This window comes from Symphalangus syndactylus, chromosome 12 (genome assembly GCF_028878055.3).
Source record: "Symphalangus syndactylus isolate Jambi chromosome 12, NHGRI_mSymSyn1-v2.1_pri, whole genome shotgun sequence".
NCBI classification, from domain to species: domain Eukaryota; kingdom Metazoa; phylum Chordata; class Mammalia; order Primates; family Hylobatidae; genus Symphalangus; species Symphalangus syndactylus.
In genome coordinates this window covers 131,721,453-131,746,159 of record NC_072441.2, presented here as the reverse complement: position 1 = coordinate 131,746,159, position 24,707 = coordinate 131,721,453, and the positions used below count along the sequence as shown (strand labels likewise).

Genomic DNA, 24,707 nt, shown 5'->3' with positions numbered 1-24,707 from the left:
TCATTTCTAATGATAATCTCTTTCTTGAGATTGATCTCATTCCTTCCATCAGCCCTACAGAGTCTGGCTGTGGCCTTTCCTGTAGCTTCTATAACCTTCTTCTTTTTCTGTCATTCTCCCCTCCTGTCATCCGCTATTGACTTCTTTGCTATTTCTTGAACATCCCAAATTTGCTCTTGTCTCAGTGCCTTTACCTTTACTTTTCTCTCTGCCTCTCAGCTCTACTTTTGTCTGAGTCCTTCATATCATTCAGCTCTCTCATCAGATTTCACTTCCCTAGTTAGCACTCCCACACCAGTCTCTTACTTCCTTTCTCCTTTTCTCCCTCTCCCTCTCCCTCCCTCCCTCTCTCTCTCTCTCTCTCTCCCTCTATCCCCCTCTTCCCCCTCCCTCTCTCTCCCTCTTTCTGTTCTTTCTTCCTCTTCCTTTTCCCACAGCACTGTTCACTCCAGTTATGAGGATAGAGACTGTTCTTTTGTTCCCTACTGCTTCCCTCCTAATACACTGCCTAGTGTATAGTAGGTGTTCAATAAATATTTGGATGAATATAAATGGCAAACTTCCCTAATGCCTTCAAAAGATAGGCTGACTTTCAAATAAATTGATGTAGACTTTTCAGTAATAGATGTTGCATAAAATGGCTTTTCATCACCATCTGGTTTTCTCCAACCAGAAGAAAAAGCTTCAGGCATTAACATGTAGTGGAAAGCCCGTTTATAGAAGAAACCCATGCCTGTTCTGACATTTATTCTGAAATGCGAATATTACTTAATTCACGGACTAAGCAGTTCTAAAAATAATAATTTCATAGATTAATAGTTTTGGGGGGTTCTTAGAGAATATGAGAATATTTTGACTTGTGCTTTTTATTTTGTAAATCAATTTGCAGTGGTCATTCTTCATTAGATACTGTTTAAAACATGGTTGTTGCCTGTAGGGAGCCCCTTGTGTTTGCTTGGGAAGCAAAACTAAACATTGGAAAAGCACAGTGGCAATACAAGATGAAAGTCAAGGCAGTGAAAAAAGTTATTCCAAGGTAGAATACAGTGCTTTATGGAATCTAACTGGTGCCGAGTGTAATTGCTGACCCAGTTCAGTTTAAAGAAGTATACTGTGCAGCCCGTGAAATGGTGCCCCTCTTTAGTTCCTTAAAAACCACTCAAGGTCTCTGGGCCCATGATGTGGCCCTATTATAACTCATATTTTGTTTTCATTGCAGTTGTCGGACAAGTAACCGCAAGAGCTTGATTGTGACCTCTAGCACATCACCTACACTACCACGGCCACACTCACCACTCCATGGCCACACAGGTGAGTGCTTGAAGGTTAAGAAAGGTTGAATGAAAGAGTGGCCACAGATGCCCAATTTCTTTCCTACTTCTCACGTTGTGCAGTTCAGTATATTACATTGTCACTTTACTTGGCTGACTGAAGCAGACAGAGCTCATGGGCTTGCTTTCTGTATGAGACTGAGTTAGCCTGCTTTTGACTCTTAGTTGTTTCTTACCTTGTTCTCTCAACATTCCTTTTAGTCTTGTACATATCTTGGGGCCAGGTATGTGTCCTGGGTTTATGGCCTCTGTTCTAGTGTGTTCTAGTGTGTTATGGCTCCATTCGTCTTGGGCCATTTGATGAGGAGTCCACTAATATTTTGTACTACTGTGCCCAAGGATTAGGGCTCACAGAGAGGGTTTGTTGTCTAATGGGACTCCTGTTAACTTTCCTGCTCTTAGATTAGGAGATAACAAAAGCAAGAGCAGTATGTGTTTGTTTGTTCCTTTGTTTTTAAATAGAAATGAGGTCTCTCTATGTTGCCCAGGCTGGTCTTGAAATCCTAGGCTTGAGTGATCCTCCCACCTCGTCCTCCAAAGTACTGGGATTATAGGTGTGAGCCACTGCACCTGGGTTGGAGTATTTGTTTCATAACGATACTGATATTACGTATTGGAATTAAAGCAAATGACCTCATGGATTCAGGCTGCTCTACCCCTGGAATATGGGCTCTTCCCGACAGTATAAGGACTGACTTACATGGCTCTGAAGAATAGATAAAAATTATGAGGCAGCTGGGCACAGTGGCTCCCGCCTGTAACCCCAACACTTTGAGAGGCCAAGATGGGCCAATTGGTTGAGCTTAGGAGTTTTGAGACCAGCCTGGGCAACATGGCAAAACCCCATCTCTACAAAAAATACACAACTTAGCGGGACATGGTGGTGTACGCATGTAGTTCCAGCTACTTGGGAGGCTGAGGTGGGAGGATCGCCTAATCACCTGAGCCCATGGAGGCTGAGATCATACCACTGCATTCCAGCCTGGGCAGCAACAGAATGAGACCCCATCTCAAAAAGAAAAAAAAATATGAGGCTTGCATTGATTCTGGCACACTGTCCTTCCCAGGAGAGGGGCAGAAGAAAGACTCATAGGAGTCAGCCATGTGCTTCTGTGTAGAAGGTATATTCTTGTATCCCAGGGGAACCAGGCCACGGGACTCAGCTTTGCTGAAAGGGCTGCTGCACTTCTGTGCAATTCATTGCTACACTCTTTATAATGGAAGTTCTAAACCTACAGTTAGTGGCAATTGACAGGCTTAGAACTCTTCAGAGCTTGCTGCCTGGGCATAGAAAGCCATGGTCACTGTTGTCCTAAGCCTGGCCCTTGTCTGTCTTTGGGTGTTAAAGCAGGATATCCAAGCAGTGAAACGGGTCAGCATCAAGCTGAGTAAGATGGGTATATTCTCCATGGATTTGTTTCCTTGCTCACAGTTTACTGTCTTTGGAGGGAGAAAGTGAGGGTACATGTGGAGTATTTGAGGGCCCTGAGAGTCTGGTGATTCTGAAACTGAACTTTGTCCTTGGGAGAAGGATCTCACCTTCTTTGGCTCAGATTCTCTTAGCCTAGAAGCCAGCTTTTTAGTGTGATGATGGTCCCTTTCCAAGAATCAGTAAATCTCTCAATCACAAGCTGTCACTTTAGAAGATACCACCAAGAGAACAGGGATCCCAGGGAATTGGAGACATACTTGACCTTTAAAGCAAAGCTCTCATTGTGCTTAGGTGCTTTCCTCTAAAAAAAATTGACTGAGATTAGCTGGATTAGCTCAAACAGCACATCCTAGATTTTTAGAGAAACTCAGCATACATCTATCTGACCTGACCTTTTTATCATATAGGAATAAATTTAACATGTCTAGACCTTGTATATAGTTGCACAACTGTAATGTGAGTACTGAGCAGTAGTTACTACTGGCTGCTCTTCTCTAAGATGATTATCTCTCTATTTAGATTCTCCACAGTTAGCATTTAGAACTAAATCTTCCTACTCAAGTGGCTTTGATTGAGAACACCACCTGACCTTTTCAGCCTGCCTGGATCTGTAGACTCCAGCTTTGAGTTAATGTGTGTAACATGCTTAGTACTTTACAAATGTTAGCATCTGTATTATCTCTCAGCAAATCACTGCAGAAAATCTAGGGGGCAAGAATGGACATAAAAGCCCAATTTGTGACTGTAGACTAACTTATCCGGATGTTGAGACAGGCAGCACTGATTGTTTCACGCAGATCCCACGTGGCATTAGATTATATCCTCAAATCTTTTTTTATATATATTTTTTATTATACTTTAAGTTCTAGGGTACATGTGCACAACGTGCAGGTTTGTTACATATGTGTAGATGTGCTATGTTGGTGTGCTGCACCCATTAACTCATCATTTACATTAGGTATATCGCCTAATGCTATCCCTCCCCCATCCCCCCACCCCACAACAGGCCCCGGTGTGTGATGTTCCCCTTCCTGTGTCCAATGTTCTCATTGTTCAGTTCCCACCTATGAGTGAGAACATGCGGTGTTTGGTTTTTTGTCCTTGTGATAGTTTGCTGAGAATGATGGTTTCCAGCTTCATCCATGTCCCTACAAAGGACATGAGATCATCATTTTTTATGGCTGCATAGTATTCCATGGTGTATATGTGCCACTTTTTTTTTTTTTTTTTTTTTTTTAGACGGAGTCTTGCTCTGTCACCCATGCTGGAGTGCAGTGGTGCAATCTCGGCTCACTGCAAGCTCCGCCTCCCGGGTTCATGCCATTCTTCTGCCTCAGCCTCTCCAAGTAGCTGGGACTACAGGCGTCCGCCACCACGCCCGGCTAATTTTTTTGTATTTTTAGTAGAGACGGGGTTTCACCGTGGTCTCGATCTCCTGACCTCGTGATCCACCCACCTCAGCCTCCCAAAGTGCTGGGATTACAAGCGTGAGCCACTGCGCCCGGCCGTGCCACATTTTCTTAATCCAGTCTGTCATTGTTGGACATTTGGGTTGGTTCCAAGCCTTTGCTATTGTGAGTCATGCTGCAATAAACATATGTGTACATGTGTCTTTATAGCAGCATGATTTATAATCCTTTGGGTATATACCCAGTAATGGGATGGCTAGGTCATGTGGTATTTCTAGTTCTAGATCCCTGAGGAATCACCACACTGTCTTCCACAATGGTTGAACTAGTTTACAGTCCCTCCAACAGTGTAAAAGTGTTCCTGTTTCTCCACATCCTCTCCAGCACCTGTTGTTTCCTGACTTTTTAATGATCGCCATTCTAATTGGTGTGAGATGATATCTCATTGTGGTTTTGATTTGCATTTCTCTGATGGCCAGTGATGATGAGCATTTTTTCATGTGTTTGTTGGCTGCATAAATGTCTTCTTTTGAGAAGTGTCTGTTCATATCCTTTGCCCACTTTTTGATGGGGTTGTTTGTTTTTTTCTGGTAAATTTGTTTGGGTTCTTTGTAGATTCTGGATATTAGCCCTTTGTCAGATGAGTAGATTGCAAAAATTTTCTCCCATTCTGTAGGTTGCCTGTTCACTCTGATGGTGGTTTCTTTTGCTGTGCAGAAGCTCTTTAGTTTAATTAGATCCCATTTGTCAATTTTGGCTTTTGTTGCCATTGCTTTTGGTGTTTTAGACATGAAGTCCTTGCCCATGCCTATGTCCTGAATGGTATTGCCTAGGTTTTCTTCTAGGGTTTTTATGGTTTTAGGTCTAACATTTAAGTCTTTAATCCATCTTGAATTAATTTTTGTATAAGGTGTAAGGAAGGGATCCAGTTTCAGCTTTCTACCTATGGCCAGCCAATTTTCCCAGCACCATTTGATAAATAGGGAATCTTTTCCCCATTTCTTGTTTTTGTCAGGTTTGTCAAAGATCAGATAGTTGTAGATGTGTGGTATTATTTCTGAGGGCTCTGTTCTGTTCCGTTGGTCTATATCTCTGTTTTGGTACCAATACCATGCTGTTTTGGTTATTGTAGCCTCATAGTATAGTTTGAAGTCAGGTAGCCTGATGCCTCCAGCTTTGTTCTTTTGGCTTAGGATTGACTTGGCAATGCCATTCTCTGTCCAGCTTTGTTCCATTGCTAGTGAGGACCTGCGTTCCTTTGGAGGAGGAGAGGCCCTCTGATTTTTAGAATTTTGTTTTTCTGTTCTGTTTTTTCCCCATCTTTGTGGTTTTATCTACCTTTGGTCTTTGATGATGGCGACGTACAGATGGGGTTTTGGTGTGGATGTCCTTTCTGTTTGTTAGTTTTCCTTTTAACAGTCAGGACCCTCAGCTGTAGGTCTGTTGGAGTTTGCTGGAGGTCCACTCCAGACCCTGTTTGCCTAGGTATCAGCAGCGGAGGCTGCAAAACAGCAAATATTTCTGAACAGCAAATGTTGCTGTCTGATCATTCCTCTGGAGGTTTCGTCTCAGGTACCCGGCCATGTGAGGTGTCAGTCTGCCCCTACTGGGGGGTGCCTCCCAGATAGGCTACTTGGGGGTCAGGGACCCACTTGAGGAGACAGTCTGTCTGTTCGCAGATCTCAAACTCCGTGCTAAGAGAACCACTACTCTCTTCAAAGCTGTCAGACAGGGACATTTAAGTCTGCAGAGGTTTCTGCTGCCTTTTGTTCAGCTATGCCCTGCTCCCAGAGGTGGAGTCTACAGAGGAAGGCAGGTAGGCCTCCTTGAGCTGTGGTGGACTCCACCCAGTTCGAGCTTCCTGGCTGCTTAGTTTACCTACTCAAGCCTCAGCAATGGCGGGTGCCCCTCCCCCAGCCTCGCTGCTGCCTTGCAGTTCGATCTCAGACTGCTGTGCTAGCAGTGAGCAGGGCTCCGTGGGCATGGGACCCTCTGAGCCAGGCGCGAGATATAATCTCCTGGTGTGCTGTTTGCTAAGACGATTGGAAAAGTGCAGTATTAGGGTGGAAGTGACCCGATTTTCCAGATGCTGTCTGTCACAGCTTTGCTTTGCTATGCAAGGGAATTCCCTGACCCCTTGTGCTTCTCGGGTGAGGCGATGCCTTGCCCTGCTTCGGCTCATGCTCGGTGTGCTGCACCCACTGTCCTGCACCCACTATCTGACAAGCCACAGTGAGATGAATCCGGTACCTCAGTTGGAAATGCAGAAATCAGCCGTCTTCTGCGTCACTCACGCTGGGAGCTGTAGACTGGAGCTGTTCCTATTCGGCCATCTTGGAACCCCTCAAATCTTATATATCCTGAAATTTATATCCACAAGATATGCCATGACACTTTACTATCCCTTTTAAGTTTTGAATCTGTTGAATAGTATGAGGCCTGTTAATTTGAAAGGAGGTTGGCCGGGCACGGTGGCTCAAGCCTGTAATCCCAGCACTTTGGGAGGCCGAGGCGGGCGGATCACGAGGTCAGGAGATCGAGACCACGGTGAAACCCCGTCTCTACTAAAAATACAAAAAATTAGCCGGGCGCAGTGGCGGGCGCCTGTAGTCCCAGCTACTCAGGAGGCTGAGGCAGGAGAATGGCGTGAACCTGGGAGGCGGAGCTTGCAGTGAGCCGAGATCGCGCCACTGCACTCCAGCCTGGGCGACAGAGCGAGACTCTGTCTCAAAAAAAAAAAAAAAAAGAAAGGAGGTTCATTTATTCCATACAGTTCAATTCAGTATTAAATATCTACTACTAAGTAGGTTACAGCGTCAGTAATGTCAGTTCAGTAGGTACATACCCAGCCATTCGGGAAATGGAAACTCCCTACCTTATTTTTTTTTTTAATTAATAAACTTTATTTCTTAGAGTAGTTTTAGGTTCACAGCAAAATTGAGGAAGATACTGAGATAAACCATATACCCCCTGCCCTCACCTATGTATAGGCTCCCCATTATCAGCTCCCTACCAGAGTGCTACATTTGTTACAGTTGATGAGCCTGCACTGACACATCACCCGGGCACTAGTTTACATTAAGATTCACTGTTAGTGGTATACATTTTGTGTGTTTGGGTGACATTATCATGATACATATTTACCATTATAGTATCATACAGAGTCTTTTCACTGTCCTAAAAATTATCTGTGCTCTGCCTATTTATTTCTTTCTCCCCTTAACTCCTGGCATCCAGTAATGTTTTTACTATCTCCACTGTTTTGCCTTTTCCAGAATGTCATATAGTTGGAATCATACAATAGCCTTTTCAGATTGGCTTCTTTCACTTAGTAATATGTACTAAAGTTTCCTCCATGTCTTTTCATGGCTTGATAGCTCATTTCTTTCTGAGTAATATCCTGTTGTCTGGTTATACCACAGTTTATTTTTATCCACTCACCTACTTAGAAGCATCTTGGTTGCTTCTAAGTTTTGGCAATTGTGAAAAAGCTGCTATAAACATCTGTGTGTAGGTTTTTGGGTAGACGTTAATTTTTAACTTATTTGGGTAAATAAGGAGCACAATTGCTGTATTGAATGTTAAGAGTATATTTGATTTTGTAAAAAACAAAAAAAAACTCTTCAAGCTGGGCGTGGTGGCTCACGCCTGTAATCCCGCACTTTGGGAGGCCAAGGTGGGCAGATCACTTAAAGTCAGGAGTTCGAGACAAGCCTGGCCAACATGGTGAAACGTCGTCTCTACTAAAAATAGCCGGACATGGTGGTGTGCACCTGTAATCCCAGGTACTTGGGAGGCTGAGGCAAGAGAATCGCTTGAACCAGGGAGGTGGAGGTTGCAGTGAGCCAAGATTGTGCCACTGCACTCCAGCCTGGGCAAAAGAGTGAGAGTCTGTCTCATAAAAAGAAAAAGAAAAGCTCCCAAGCTGCCTTCCAAAGGGGTGGTACCATTTTACATTCCTACCAGCAGTAATCCTTGCCAGCATTTGGTGGTGTCAGTGTGTGGATCTAGGTCTTTTTTTTTTTTTTTTTTAGGCAAGGTCTCACGCCGTCGTTCGGGCTGGAGTATGGTGGCACAGTCACAACTCAGTACAGCCTTGAGCTCTCAGGCTCCCAGATTTTTGCCATTCTAATCTATGCGTAGTGGTATCTCATTTAATTTTCAATTCCTGGCGGAGCACGATGGCTCACACTTATAATCCCAGCACTTTGGGGAGGCCCAGGCAGGCGTGTTTTTTTTTTTTTTTTTTTTTTTTTTTTTTTGAGAGAGTCTCACTCTGCTCACTCTGTCACCCAGGCTGGAGTGCAGTGGTGCGATCTTGGGTCACTGCAACCTCCACCTCCCGGGTTCAAGCGATTCTCCTGCCTCATCCTCCCGAGTAGCTGAGACTACAGGCATGTGCCACCACACCCAGCTAATTCTGTATTTTTAGTAGAGATTACGTTTCATGTTGGCCAGGCTGGTCTTGAACTCCTGACCACAAGTGATCTGCCTGGCTCAGCCTCCCAAAGTGCTAGGGTTACAGGCGTGAGTCACCGCACCTGGCCTTGCATATAACTTTTGACTGCCCCAAAATTTAACTACTAATAGCCTGCTGTTGACCAGAAGCCTTACTGATAACACAGTTGATTAACACACAATTTGTATGTTTTATGTATTATATATGACACTCTTATAACAAAATAAGCTAGAGAAAAGAAAAATTTTTAAGAAAATCACTGGAAGAGAAAATATACTTACTATTCATTAATTGGAAGTGTATCATCATAAAGGTCTTCGCCTCATCATCTTCACATTGAGTAGGGTGAGGAAGATGAAGGATTAGTCTTGCTATGTCAGGAGTGGCAGAGGCAGAAGAGGTGGTGGAGGTGGAAAGGGATGCAGGAGTGGCAGGCACATAACTTTTACTGAAAAAATTTGTTTATAAGTGAACCCATACAGTTCAAACCTGTGTTATTCAAAGGTCCACTGTAATCCAAATCAACCTTCAAATACCACTATACCACTTTGCCTTATGATGGCAAAATACACCTAAATCCTCTCTTCAGTACGTTGTAATTTTGCTGTCATTCATTTCACTTATATATAAGCACATGTGTGTATGTGTATGTGTAATGTATGTAAAAGCATACCTAATCACATACATTGTTGCTGTTACAGATTAAACACCCCCAGTCCAAAAATCCGAAATCCAAAATGCAAAACTTTTTAAGCACCAACATGAACCTCACAGGAAATGCTTGTTGGAGCCTTTTAGATTTTGGGCTTTCAGATTTGGGATGTTCAGCTGTTTAGTATAATGCAAATATTTCAAAATCGGGAAAAAAATGAAATTTAGAACACTTCTGGTCTGATAAGGGATACTTATCCTATATTATGTTGAACAGACTTATCTATTAGACAAATCAAGAATAAGAAAAACAAGTTTTTAGTTTACCTTCACCACTTCTCCAGTGTGCTTGCTTGTTTCGTGTAGAGTTCAGTTTCTCCCCTATATAATTTTCTCTCTGAACAACTTCTTTTAACATTTCTTGCAAGGCAGATCTACTGCTATAAAATCCCCCATTTTTTGTTAGGGAAAATCTTTATTTCTTCTTCACCTTTGAAGTATAATTTCACAGGGTACAGAATTTTAGGTTGCTTGCTTGTTTTTTTTTTTTTTTTTTGTCTCTCAACACTTTTAATATTTCACTCCACTATCTTCTTGCTTGTGCGGTTTGTGAGAAGTTGGATGTAATTCTTGTCTTTGCTCCTCTGAAGATAAGGTGTTTTTTCCCTCTGGCTTTCAGATTTTTGTGTACCTTTGGTTTTCTATAGTTTGAATATGATATGTCTAAGTGCAGTTTTTTTCTGAATTTATCCTGCTTGGTATTTTCTGAGCTTCCTGAATCTATGGCTTGGTGTCTGACTTTAATTTGGAGAAATTTTACGTCATTGTTGCTTCAAATAATTCCCTTCCTTTCTCTTTTTCTTCTTGTATTCCTGCTACATGCGTATCACACCTTTTGTAATTGTCTCACAGTTCTCGGATATTCTGGTGTTGGTTTTTTTTTTCAGTCCTTTTTTCTTTGCTTTTTAGTTTTGGAAGTTTCTGTTATCATATCCTCAAGATCAGAGATTATTTCCCCAGCAGTGTTCAGTCTATTAATGAGCCCATCAGAGGCATTCTTCAGTTCTGTTACAGTGATCTTTAACATTTTCTTTTGATTCTTCCTTAGAATTTCTGTTTATATTATCCATCTGTTCTTGCGTGTTGTCTACTTTTCCCATTAAAGTGCTTAGCATAATTAATCATGGTTTTGAAAAATTCCTAGTCTGCAACATTCCTGTCATATCTGACTCTGGTTCTGATGCTTGTTCTGTCTCCTCAAACTGTTTTTTGCTTTTCAGTGAGCTTTGTAATTTTTTTGTTAAAAGGTGGACGAGATGAACTGAGTAAAAGTAGCTGTGATAAATAGGCCTTTAGTAATATATTGGTAAGGTGTAGGGGAGGAGAAGTGTTCTATAGCAGGGATCCGCAACCCCTGGGCCACGGACCAGTACTTCTCGTGGCCTATTAGAAACCAGGCCACACAGTAGGAGGTAAGCGTCAGACAATCAAGCGAAGCTACATTTGTATTTACAGCCGCTCCTTATCACTCACATTACTGCCTGAGCTCTGCCTCCTGTCAGATCAGCTGCGGCATTTAGATTCTCATAGGACCATGAACCCTATTGTGAACTGTGCCTACAAGGGATCTAGGTTGCACACTTCTTATTAGAATCTAATGCCTGATGATCTGTCACTGTCTCCCATGACCCCCAGATAGGACCGTGTAGTTGCAGGAAAACAAGTTCAGGGCTCCCACTGATACTATATTATGGTGAGCTGTATAATTATTTCATTATACATCACAGTGTAATAATAATAGAAACAAAGTACACAATAAATGTAATGTGCTTGAATTATCCTGTAAACCCCCTGCCTCCCCACTCCCTGGTCCATGGAAAAATTATCTGCCATGAAACTGGTCCCTGGTGCCAAAAAGGTTGGGGAATGCTGTTCTATAGTCTTGTGACTAGGTCTCCGTCCTTTCATGAGCCTTTGTCCCTGGACTGTGAACTTCTCCAATGCTTCTCAGTTTTTCCCCCACACTGTAGCTGGGACAGGATGGTTCTTGGCTGCTGGAACTGGGTATTTCTTCCCCCAGGTAGAGCTGGCATTGATAAAATCCCAGCAAGTTAGATGCAAACAAAATAGTTTCTCCCAAGGACAGGCTTGTTAAGAACAGAATGCTCTGGTGCGTATCAAAACAGTTCCTTTTCCCTCCTCCTGCTAGAATCATGAGATTTTCTTCAGTAATCACTGTGAGGATCCAGTAGGTCTCCTTTGGATAAAACTTACAAAAATGTGGGAGCGCCCCCATGTCTAGATCCCCCTGGAGTTTTTAACTCTCAGCATAATCCACACTGAGCTTCCAGCAATTCCTCAGTTACAGTTCAGGTCTTCCTGCCCTGGCACTGGTTGCCGTGGAGGTTTCTGCTTAAGAATTTCTGCTCCTGCTGGGCGCGGTGACTCACACCTGTAATCCCAGCACTTTGGGAGGCCAAGGCGGGTGGATCACGAGGTCAGGAGTTCGAGACCATCCTAGCTAATATGGTGAAACCCTGCCTCTACTAAAAATCCAAAAAAAAAATTAGCCGGGCATGGTGGCGGGTGCCTGTAGTCCCAGCTACTCAGGAGGCTGAGGCGGGAGAATGGCTTGAACCCGGGAGGCAGAGCTTGCAGTGAGCCCAGATCGCGCCACTGCACTCCAGCCTGGGCGATAGAGCAAGACTCTGTCTCGAAAAAAAAAAAAAAAAAAAAAAGAATTTCTGCTCCAGTAAGTTGTACCTCACTGTGTCTGCTGTCTGTCTGTCCAGTTTTGGGGGCAATGGTTCATCCTGTGACGTCACTTGGCTGACAGACTAAGAAGTGTTTTTTTTTGTTTGTTTGTTTTGTTTTGTTTTGTTTTTCAGTTTGTTCGGCTTTTTAGTTGTTAAAACAGAGTGGCAACTCCTAAGCTCTTTACATGTCAGGCCAGAACTGGAAGTCAGTTTATTTATTTTTATAACTTGTAGAGTATTTCATTGTATAACTGTACCACAATGTATTCATTTTCTTATTGGTGAATATTGCATCAGTCTAGGCCCAATCAGGAGACAGATAACAGACAAGTGATTTAAACAAGTTTTAATAAAAGTAATACAAACTATGACAATAAGAGCCCAACTTTAACATGTGAGAAAACTCCATAGGGTACCATAGAGCTGAAGGAGAGTTCTCAAGGAAGAACTAACTTGGAAGAAGGATTCTCTAGGCTGGATTCAGGCCTTGTTGTAGTTGCAGCCCACTGGATGTAGTTGCAGCCCACTGGATGGCAGAGATGTTTTCTGGTTTGCCCAGACCAGAGCTGGTCCATAGTTACTCGGCAATCAGGGAATAGCCCTCTGGAGCACAGGTGAGTCTCAGCCAGTGGTCAGGCCTAGAGAGAGAGAGTAGAGGTGCTGCTGTGAGCACTTTGTGTCCTCAGGAAGGATGTGAAAGACAAATCCTGGGGGTCAGGGTGTTGAGCAAGCAAACAGAGAAAGTCAGTGGGGACAGGCCTGGAGCACACAGTATCTTTGTAGGTAAGGCTATGGAAAGGTGTCTGTGTGATTGGGGCAGAGCAACCCACATAATCTACATTCCCACACAACTGACTGATAATGCAGTTGCTAGAATTAGCACCAAGACCTTGTTCTTTCTGCAGTGTGCCTCCAATACCCTCTCTGAGAAAGTTTAACATCATGCTCACTGTAGAGGATAGATGATGCTTAAAGGAATTCCCTTCTTTACCTCAGAGCAGGTATTGAAGGATTAATTTGAAGCTTAGTGGCATTAAATTGATAACCAGCATAGACATTTAGATTGTTTATACTTTTCCACTATTATAGTCATCAATGCTGCAGAAACATCCTTCTTCATGTTCTTCATATTCTTTTTGTATATATGTACACAGACTTTTTCTGGCATATATATGGAGGCATGGGATTGGTGAGTCTTGGAATAAACTGTATAAATTTTTAGGAATAGGATCAATAGGTCAGGAGGCATGCATATTTTAATGTTGTTTGTTACATATCTAACTGATTTTACATGAGTATTCTGGAACTAAGAGTGTGCCTTCCATAAAAGCATTCAGTCCCTGTCATTCAAGGTCAAGCTCAAACCCTAGTGTCAAGCAGGAAGATCCAGCTGCCAATTCCAGGTGAGGACTCCTGCTGCATGGAAGATGACAAAGATCTTAATAATGCCAGCAGTCAGTAGGAGTCCACAGACCTCGGCCCACTGCATCTTCTGTGGGTTTGAAGCTGTCAGGGAGGACTCAACCTTCAACACACTGGTTGGAACAGCATTTCACTCACAGAAAGGATAGATACAATAAGATCAGAGTCTGGGATGTGCACCAGTCTCTCATGGCCCTTGGGTTCCTCCAGTGGCCTGCGGAGGGTGGACTGCACACATCTTTTTCATGCTACTGGCAAAGATCCCGTTCCATCCTGTGGTGGGCAGATACACTGGTGGGGCTGGCCGTGTGCCACATGCCACACACACTTAAGCAATACAAAGAAGTTTACTCCATACCCAGAAGAGGGGAAAAGTTTCTGCTAAGAAGGAAGAAGAATCTGGGGCCAAGTGACAGCTTGCCACACAGCTTCCTTATGAGGGAAAGTTCTAGACCCAGGCCACTAATTGGGCAGTCTTGGAGAGGGGTGGCAGGTCATGTGACGGCTACATCCCTTACAGCCAGTAATCCATCCCTCTTTACTCCCTGACACTTATAGCCTCCTCACCTCTATCTGCATTGAATCTATTTGGGCTAATTTCATTATCCCTTACTCCTGTTTATGCCCATCGCCACAGGAACCCTCAGGTTACCCGCACCCCATCATCTACATGCTTAATTCATCTAAACCTCTGAATATTCCCTGCTCTGTCTTATCCCTTCCTGACTCTGGAAACCCTTCCAGTGTACCTTTTGGAATTCCAGTTCTTTATCAGCAAAATCTGTCTCCGAATCTGTTCTCTAAACATTCTTTCTTCTTCCTGTTCTAGTGGAATCATAGGGGAAGAGGGAGAGCTTAGAACACTGATTATCTGCAGACTACTCAAGTGTCAGCCCTTTTCTCATAATCTCAAAGCATTGGGTCTAGTAGTAAGGGTAGATGTCCTCTGTCTTTTCATTATTTTCACTGTCTTCTCCCTAATCTCCCCATACTTAGAATCTTATATATCATTAATTTATATCATTTAATACCTATCATTGCAGCTGTAAAACTCTTCATACATTGCAATTGTAAAAATTTTAGCTCTTGACTCCAGTTACTCTCTTCAGTTCTACTCCTGTATTATTGTTTTTTTCAGTCTGTTTGTGAGCTGTAATGTGTTATTCTTGGTGGTTTCTATACACCCACAGTTGATAACTCCAGTTCTTAAGACTTTCTGTTCTTTGAACTCCTGTCTTCCAGTGAACCTCTCCACTACCCTACCTCAATCACTTATGCCCTAGATCTGTACTTTAGACCTTGTCCCCATAATTTCAGTTTCCTTCTTCCTGCTCTCTGATCACCACCTCTAATCTTTCTATAGCTTGTGTCATCTAGCAACCCTACCTCTGAAAAACAGTCATTTGATCCCGGGACCTTTAATCCTTGGGAACCTTCGATAACTATATTGAGATGTCTTCCAGACATCTGTGTGAATAATTCAGTATGTTTGTCTTGATTTCAAGGAAAAAATAGGGCTAGAGATACAAATGTTGGACTTTCACCATATAAAAAGATCTTAAAGCTGTTTATCTAGATGTCATCACCTAGGGAGTGAACATAGACAGAAAGGACTAAAGGTACAAGGACTGAACCCTGGGACATTCCAGTTTTCAGAGATCAAGAGAATGAGGAGAGACCCAAAAGGAAAGAGGAAAATTTAGAATATATAGTGTCCTGGAAACCACATAAAAAGAGTATTTCAGAAATAGCGTGTGATCACCTGAGCCAAATGATATAGACAGATCAAGTGACATGAAGTCTGAGTATTGCCAGTGGGATGTAGCAATGTGATGTCAGTGTTGACATTGATTAGCTGTTTTGATGGAATAGTGGGGGCAAAACCTAATTGGTGAGTCAAGAAAGAAAGGGAAAAAGAAAATGGAGATAGTAGCTAAATAATTTGTTCAAGGAGTTTTGCTGTTAGAGCAGAAATGAAATGCAAAGATGGGTAGAGGGATCAAGAGAGTTTTCTTATTTGAAAAAAGTAACAGTGTCTATGTACATACACTGATGGAAGTGATTCAACAGCAAGAGAAAATCTGATAATGCAGGAGAAAGGAGAATGGCTGGCACAGTGTCCTTCTGTAGTTGAAAGGGGATAGGATCTAGTAAATAAGCAGTAGGTTAGCCTAGCCAGGAGCACAAACAGTCCTTCTCTAGGAATAGAGGAGGATGTGGGGAATACAGTGCAGATTATGGCTGGGTAGATGTGGTAAAGATAGCTTATTGAAGTTCCTCTCTGATTAGTTGAGGCCAGGTGCAGTGGCTCACGCCTGTAATCCCCGCACTTTGGGAGGCCAAGGTGGGAGGATCATGTGAGCCCAGTAGTTTGAGACCAGCCTGGGCAACATGGTGAAACCCCATCTCTACAAATGATACAAAAATTAGCTGGGCATGGTGTTGCATACCTGTAGTTCCAGCTACTTGGGAGGCTGAGGTGGGAGGATCATCTGAGTCTGAGGAGTTCGAGGCTGCAGTGAGCTGTGATTGCACGGAACTGTGATTGTGATTTTGAGACAGAGCAAGACCCTGTCTCAAAAAAATTTTTTTTTTCTCACTGAAATGGAAAGTGAGGTGATTATCTGAGAGCCTGAAGAGAGACAGTCTTTTAAACGGATGGGAGAGAGAATACACTAAGAAGTATGGTCTGATTTCCAGTAGTATGAAGAGCCACAGTTAGTGATCATACACATAAAGTGAGACTAGTCAGTTTTTCTGTATGACTGTCTGAAACTTCTCAGGCTAGGATTTTGGAAAGATTGTGTGAAGATACTGAAATTACTCCTGACAGAAGGCATGATAAAAAGAATGTCAGTGATACAGGAATAAAAATCTTTAAAGAGTGAAGGGGATTTCCCAAAGGTTTGTATGTGACTTTTAGCAAGGAGGGGTAATGGTTGTTGTAGTCTGATGACATCATTTCAAACCTGGGTGTTTTTACGGAGAATAGAGGGAGAATGCCTGAAGATGAAATGAGCCAGCAGGATGTCTACCCCACCTCTAGGTCTAGTGGTACAAAGGGGGTGTGAAATCCAACAGCCATCATTTGAGAGAGCTGCCAAGGAAGCTGCATCCACAGGGGACAGTCAAGTTTCAACCTGTTCAGGGTATGTTAAGGGCTGTACTAAATGTGTGTCCAGGGTGCTTGGGAGTACAAAAGTAAAGATTTGTAACCCAAGAGTCATTAAGCAAGGTGTTCTTTTTGGAGTTAGCTCATTGAATGAGGTAGAAAGCTCATTCTAAGATCTGTATGAAATAGAATTGTATGATCAGGAAATTAACAGTCCAGAGCATTATACTTGCCTGGACACGATGGCTCACTCCTGTAATTCCAACACTTTGGGAGGCCAAGGTGGGAGGATCACTTGAGGTCAGGAGTTCGAGACTAGCCTAGGCAATATAGTGAGTCCCTGTCTCTACAAAAAAAAAAAAAAAAAGCCAGGTGTGGTAATACACATTTGTAGTCCCAGCTGCTCAGTAGGCTGATGTGGGAGGGAGGATCGCTTGAGTACAGGAGGTCACAGCTGCAGTAAGCCACGCTCACGCCACTGCACTGCTCTCCAGCCTGTGAAACAGAGCAAGACTCTGTCTCAAAAAAAAAAAAAAGCACAGACCATAAAAAAGTACAGATCATATGTTACTAGATTATAAACTGCTAATCAAATATGGATGGGTAGGCAAAAAGTCACGGAGGGCTATATGCAGTGCTAAAGGGATGAGGTATCAAGAGTCCGTAGCATGGACTCTTTTTTACCTAAGATCCATGGACCCTGAGTGGTTTTAGAAGTGTCATAAATCTCCTAAAATTATATTCCCAATTTTGTATATATGTTCATTTTCTTGTGGAGGCAAGATTTGCCAAAGGTGGTTTTTTAATCTAAAAACTGAATGCTTTTTTTTTTTTTTTTTTTGAAACAGAATCTCTCTCTGTTGCCCAGGCTGGAGTGCAGTGGTGCAATTTCGGCTCACCGCAACCTCCACCTCCTGGGTTCAAGTGATTCTTGTGCCTTAGCCTCCCAAGTAGCTGGGACTACAAGTGCGCACCACCACACCCAGCAAATTTTTTTTTATTTTTAGTAGTGATGGGGTTTCACCATGTTGACCAGGCTGCTTTTGAACTCCTGACCTCAGGTGATCCGCCCACCTCAGCCTCCCAAGTTGCTGGGATTACAGATGTGAGCCACCAAACCCGGGGAAAACTAAATACTCTTTAAGGCTTGAAGAGGCAAAGTGGTCCGGGCACAGTGAGTCACGCCTGTAATCCCAACACTTTGGGAGGCGGAGGTGGGCAGATCACTTGAGGTCAGGAGTTGGAGACCAGCCTGGTCGACATGATAAAACCCCATCTCTATTAAAAATACAAAAATTATCCAGGCATAGTGGCACATGCCTGTAATCCCAGCTACTCGGGGCCACAACATGTGAGAAGAATGCAAGGAAAACTCTGGAAAAATTAAAATCACATTGTTCTAATGGTGATTACCTGTGGAAAAAAGTAAAAAAGCAGCTTTCACTTTTTATTCAATTTGCTACTGTTTTTGGCCATAAGAATTTGTGAATTGTATGATAAAAATGTTAAAATAAAAGTTATTAACAGAGGGCAGTGCTGGCAGTTGGAAGACCAGTTAAGAGGCCATTGCCATTATCAAGATGTTAGGGGAATGTTTGAAATAAAGAAAATATATGAATATGAGAAAAATGTAAGAGATTAAATAAGTGGCATGTGGATTGATTGTCTTCAGATTCCCTGAGTGATTAATGCCATGTGTTGATACTCTTAACTTAGATAAGGAATACTAATAGGAAGAGAAGAGTTAGGGGGAGGAAGACGAACCCGGGATCAAATTTACACATATTCAGACACTTGATTTATGACAAAAGTGGCACTATAGAGCTGTAGGCAAAATCCATTGGATGTTTGTATAGAGAAATTAGAAAATGTGGCTCTTCACCAAAAAATCAATTCCAGGTGAAGTATAATTTTAAATGTGAAAGGTAATACAGTAAAACTTTTAGAAGGTGTACAGAAGAAAATCTGCATGGCCTTAAAATAGGGAAATTTTTAAAAAACAGGATATAAAGGATAAGATTCCTAAATTTGACTACATTTAAAATGAAGAATTTCGCCAGGCACGTGGCTCATGCCTGTATTCCCAGCCCTTTGGGAGGCCAAGGCGGGCGGATCACCTGAGGTCAGGAGTTCAAGACCAGCCTGGCTGACATGGTGAAACCCCATCTCTACTAAAAATACAAAAATTAGCCAGGCGTGCTGGCGGGCGCCTATAATCCCAGCTACTCAGGAGGCTGAGGCAGGAGAATGGGTTGAACCCAGGAGGCGGAGGTTGCAATGAGCCGAGGTAGTGCCATTGCACTCCAGCTTGGGCGACAAGAGGGAAACTCTGTCTCAAAAAAAAAAAAAAAGGGTGGGTGCAGTGGCTCACACCTGTAATCCCAGCACTTTGGGAGGCCGAGGCGGGCAGATCACGAGGTCAAGAGATCGAGACCATCCTGGCTAAGATGGTGAAACCCCGTCTCTACTAAAAGTACAAAAAAATTAGCCAGGCATGGTATCTGTAATCCCAGCTACTCGGGAGGCTGAGGCAAGAGAATCGCTTGAACCCAGGAGGCAGAGGTTGCAGTGAGTCAAGATCGCGCCACTACACTCTAGCCTGAGCGACAGAGCAAGACTCTTGTTCAAAAAAAAAAAAAAAAAAAAAAAAAATTCTAGTTATCAAAAGATACTATGAAAATAGTGAAACGACAAGCCACAAGGTGCGAGAAGATAATATGACACATAAAAGTAACAAAGGACTTGGGTTCAGAATATATAAAGAACTTCTGGGGCCAGCACAGGTGGCTCCTATAATTCCAGCACTGTGGGAGCCTTAGGTGGGCGGATCGCTTGAGCCGAGGAGTTCGAGACCAACCTGGGCAACATAGTGAAACCCTATCTCTTATATTTAAAAAACAAAAACCACACAAAACCTGTAAATCAATAAAATAAAAAGATAGTATGATTGAAAAATGGCCAAGGGACTTGGACAGTTCACAAAAAAGAGATCCAAGTGGTCAATAAATGCATGAAAAGATAATTTACTCTCATTAGTAATATGAAAATGCAAAATAAGCCGGGTGCGGTGGCTCACGCCTGTAATGCCAACCCTTTGGGAGACCGAGGTGGGCAGATCACTTGAGGCCAGAAGTTCAAGACCAGCCTGGCCAACAGGGCGAAACCGTGTCTGTACTAAAAATACAAAAAAATTAGCCGGGCATGGTGGTGCACACCTGTAATCCCAGCTACTCAGGAGGCCGAGGCACAAGAATTACTTCAACCTGGGAGGCAGAGGTTGCAGTGAGCAAAGATCACGCCACTGCACTCCAGCCTGGGCAACAGAGCGAGACTCTGTCTCAAAAAAGAAAGAAAGAAAATGCAAAATAAAATCACAAAAAGATATTATATGACCAATAATGACTTAAAGAGTGACAAAACCAAGTGTAGATGAGTATGTGAAACAGTAGGAATCCATAAGCGCTGCTGATGAGTATATAAATTAATACAACTATTTTGCAAAACAGCTTGGTGTTTTCTTATGTACAGAAACAGGCAAACTAGAACACAAACGGACACATATTATATAATCTCATTTCTATGAAATGTCCAGGATACACAATTTCATAGAGGCAGAAAGTAGATTAGTAGTAGCCAGGGGCTTGAGTAGAGGGAAATGAAGAGTGACTGCTAACAGGTATAGATTCTTTTTTGGGCGATAAAAATGTTCTGGAATTATATAATGGTTATGATTGCATAGCTTTGTGAACACACTAAAAACCTCTAAACTGCACGCTTAAGGGTAATTGTTACATGAAAGTTATATCTCACTTTTAAAATTGTATGAGAGAAAAACTAGAGTGTTTAAGTTGCATATTTAGTTGGTAAAGCTATAAGGAAATGATTATCATATTATTGACTTTAGATGGGGTAAAGGGAGGGGTTTTGATCAGGAGGGATTATGTGGAGGGATTTTGGAAGATGGCATTGTTAAACCTAGATGGTGTTTACACAGGTGCTTGCTATATAATTATATTCCTTTATAACTAGTTAAACTGTATAAATGAAGCAGCTGATTCAAGCTCAACTGACTGCTCCCAGTTTTGTTTATAACTTGTTTCTCTGGGATGAATGATCACTTACCTTTGAACTGTCTCCTCCAGCTGCTAAAATCGATTCATAAAGTGGAAAAAGCCTGCTTGCTAGGCTGCTGGATTTTCTGTCAGATTTTTTTTTTTTTTTTTTTTTTTTTTTTGGTCCCATTGAGCTATTTATTGCCATCCTTAAGGAAGGATTCTTCTCAATAATGTCATTTTTTCTGGAGCTAGAACCGTGCATGTAAGTCATTAATAACAATCAGCTTAGCTGGGCACAGTGACTCACACCTGTAATATCAACACCTGGGGAAGCCAAGGTAGGGGAATTGCTTGAGACCAGCCTAGACAACATAGTGAGACCCCCATCTCTTCCAAAAATTAAAAAATTATCTGGCTTTTCCACTTTATGATGGCTCACACCTGTAGAGGAGGCTGAGGTGGGAGGATCATCTAAGCCCAGGAGTTTTGAGGCTGCAATGAGCTATGCCTGCACCGCTGCACTCCTGGGTGATAGAATAAGACCCTACCTGAAACCAAAACAACAAAAAAAATGTAGCTATAAAAAAGAATGAAATCACTGATGCAGCTGGAGGCTATTGTCCTAAGTTAATTAAGGCAGGAACAGAAAATAAAATACTGCATGTTCTCCCTTATATGTGGGAGCTAAACAGCGGGTTACTCATGGCCGTAAAGATGGCAACAGGCCAGGTGCAATGACTCACACCTGTAATCCCAGCACTTTGGGAGGCCGAGGCAGGTGGATCACTTGAGGTCAGGAGTTGAAGACCAGTCTCGCCAACCTGGAGAAACCTCATCTCTACTAAAAATACAAAAATTAGCCTGGTGTCATAGCACACGCCTGTAATCCCAGCTACTCAGGAGGCTGAGGCAGGAGAGTCGCTTGAACCCAGGAGATGGAGGTTGAAATTGCCCCACTGCACTCCAGCCTGGGCAACAGAGTGAGACTCTGTCTCCAAAAAAAAAAAAAAAAAAAAAAAAAAGGCAACAAAAGATTGGAGACTACTTAGAACTACTTAGAGGGGGCAGAGAAGGAGGGGGCAAGAGTTGAAAAAGTAGCTATTGCATTCTGTGCTCACTACATGGGTGATGAGATCAGTCGTACCCTAAACCTCAGCATCACGCAATATACCCAGGTAATAAACCTGCAAGTGTACCCACTGAATCTAAAATAAAAGTTGAAATTATTTTTTATGTGAATTTTTAAAGAATCAGTTTAAATATTTTCTTCAGAATGTTTTGTTGTTTTTGCTTTTGTCTTTGGAGACAAGGTCCCGCTTTGTCACATAGGCTGTAGTGTAGTGGCATGATCACGGCTCATTGCAGCCTCAACCTCCTGGGCTCAAGCAATCCTCCCACCTCAGCCTCCCGATTATCTGGGACTACATGTGTGCACCATTATGCCCAACTAATTTTTTAATTTTTTTGTAGAGACAAAGTCTCACTGTGTTCCCCAGGCTGGCCTCAAACTCTTGAGCTGAAGTGATCCTCCCACCTTGGCCTCCCAGAGTGCTAGGATTATAAGTGTGAGATACCATGCTGGCCCAGAATGTTATTATAACATCTTAATCTTCCTTCCCTCCAGATAAGACCAATTCAAATTGTAACCATCCAATGGGTTCTCCTTGCCCACTGCCCAGATAGAGCCAATTTATCAAAACAGGGGAATTGCAATAGAGAAAGGGTTTGATACAGGAGACTGGAGTTTTATTACTGAAATCAGCCTCCCCCAAATTTCTGAGGCTATAGTTTTGTTTTGTTTTGTTTTGAGATGGAGTCTCAAAAATTGCACTCCAGTGCCCAGGCTGGAGTGCAATGACTTGATCTTGGCTCACTGCAACCTCTGCCTCCCATGTTCAAATGATTCTCCCACCTCAGCCTCTTGAGTAGCTGGGATTACCGGTGTGCATCACCACACCCGGCTAATATTTATAGTTTTAGTAGAGATGGGATTTCACCATGTTGGCCAGGCTGGTCTCAAACTCCTGACCTCAGGTGATCCACCTGCCTTGGCCTCTCAAAGTGCTGGGATTACAGGCGTAAGCCACTGTACCCGGCTGAGGCTAGGGTTTTTTTTTTTTTTTTTTTTTTGAGACGGAGTCTCGCTCTGTCGCCCAGGCTGGAGTGCAGTGGCTCAATCTCGGCTCACTGCAAGCTCCGCCTCCCGGGTTCACGCCATTCTCCTGCCTCAGCCTCTCCGAGTAGCTGGGACTACAGGCACCCGCCACCACGCCCGGCTAATTTTTTGTATTTTTAGTAGAGACGGGGTTTCACCGTGGTCTCGATCTCCTGACCTCGTGATCCACCCGCCTCGGCCTCCCAAAGTGCTAGGATTACAAGCGTGAAGCACCGCGCCCGGCGAGGCTAGGGTTTTTTAAGGATAGTTTGGTGGGGAGGGGGCTAGGGAATGGGGGAATGTTGATTGGTTGAGTCAGGGATGATGTTATCTATAGGAGAATCTGTGAGGTTAGGAATCTTGTGGCCTCTGGCTGAATAACTCCTGAGCCATAATTTTAAACCTTGTGGCCAATTTGTCAGTTTTACCAAAGTGGTCTGGTCCCCAATCCTTCAGAGGGTTTTTCCCAGGAGGAGCTGTTACCATCTTTTTTTTCAAAGTAAGCTGAATTCCCACCGAAGTTAGTTTTGGCCCAAGCTCAGAAATGTACAAGGGCAGCTTGGAGGTTAGAAGCAAGATGGAGTTGGTTAGGTCAGATTTCTTTCATTGTCATAATATTCCTATGTCAGATTTTTCTCACTGTCATAATTTTGGCAAAGGCAGTTTCAAAATTATTGATTTTATTCTGTCAACAAACTTTAAAATGGTAGTAATTTTGGCCTTTTTTTTTTTTTTTTGAAAGAGTCTTGCTCTGTTGCCCAGGCTGGAGTGCAGTGGTATGATCTCAGCTCACCGCAACCTCTACCTCCCTGGTTCAAGCAATTCCCCTGCCTCAACCTCAGCCTCTCGAGTAGGTGGGATTACAGGTGCACGCCACCACGCCCAGCTAATTTTTTTGTATTTTTAGTAGAGATGGAGTTTCACCATGTTTGCCAGACTGGTCCCAAACTCCTGACCTCAGGCAATCTGCCTGCCTTGGCCTCCCAAAGTGCTGGGATTACAGGCGTGAGCCACCGTGCCCGGCTGTAATTTTGGCCTTTTAAGGTAAAGTATATACTGGAGAAATAGAGAAAACCCAATAAAAGTAGCACACATTTTTAGGCCTTAGCATCTGTGGTAGAATAAAGAATTTCTGTGATCTTTGTTCCAGATGTAGGCAAAGAGCCTCTGAAAACCTTGGAATTTCCTGAAACCTAGGATTGTCTTGTTATACCAGTAAGGTGACTCATAATGGGCCTGTGGATAGTTTCAGGATGGGGACTGATCACCAGAAAGACAAACCACATTATTAGAAGGTTGAGATAGAGGCCGGGAGATTGAGTTCAGCCATTTAGCCAATCATTGGTAATCAATCATGATTATGTAATAAAAATTAAAACTCTGGACAACCTTAAGCTCAGTAGAGCTTCCTGGTTGGTGAACACAGTAGGGTGACACTCCCGGATTCCACAAGGAGAGGGCACAGGATCTCTACTTCCCCTCCCACACTTCACCCTGCCTTTGTGTATCCTTTATAATAAAACTGTAATAATAAGTATAGTGCTTTTCTGAATTCTATTAGTTGTTCTAGTAAATTATTGAATGTGGGAGGGCTGTGAGTACTCCCTAAACTTGTAGCTAGTCAGCCAGGTATGCTGGTGGTCTTGGCCCCTCCCCCTGCCACCCCCACAAAGATTTATGACTGGTGTTGGAAGTGAGGCAGTCTTGTCAAGGACTTTGCTCTTAAACTGTGGGGTCTATGCTAACTCTATATGGATGGCATCAGAGTTTAATTGCAGTATACCCAGTTTGAGGTAGTGTCAGAACAGCATCTTCTGAAAAGTCTGCAGAGCCTGGCCAGTTGGAAAGAATGCTTGTTTATTATATTGTTGCTTGCATTTGGTGGGAATTCATCATTACTTCCCCTTGCATTACAGATGCCTTTT

At 42.9% G+C, this 24,707-nt stretch overlaps 1 protein-coding gene across 12 annotated transcripts in view; it reads left to right on the top strand.

Moving 5' to 3' along the window:
- MAST2 (microtubule associated serine/threonine kinase 2) overlaps window positions 1–24,707 on the top strand; it is a 239,566-nt gene that overhangs the window by 165,102 nt on the left and 49,757 nt on the right. For all 12 annotated transcript variants that reach the window (XM_055255357.2, XM_063627595.1, XM_063627592.1 and 9 more), the window contains exon 5: window positions 1,220–1,311. In XM_055255357.2, coding sequence (XP_055111332.1) covers window positions 1,220–1,311 — 92 coding nt within the window. The remainder of the gene's footprint in view (window positions 1–1,219; window positions 1,312–24,707) is intronic.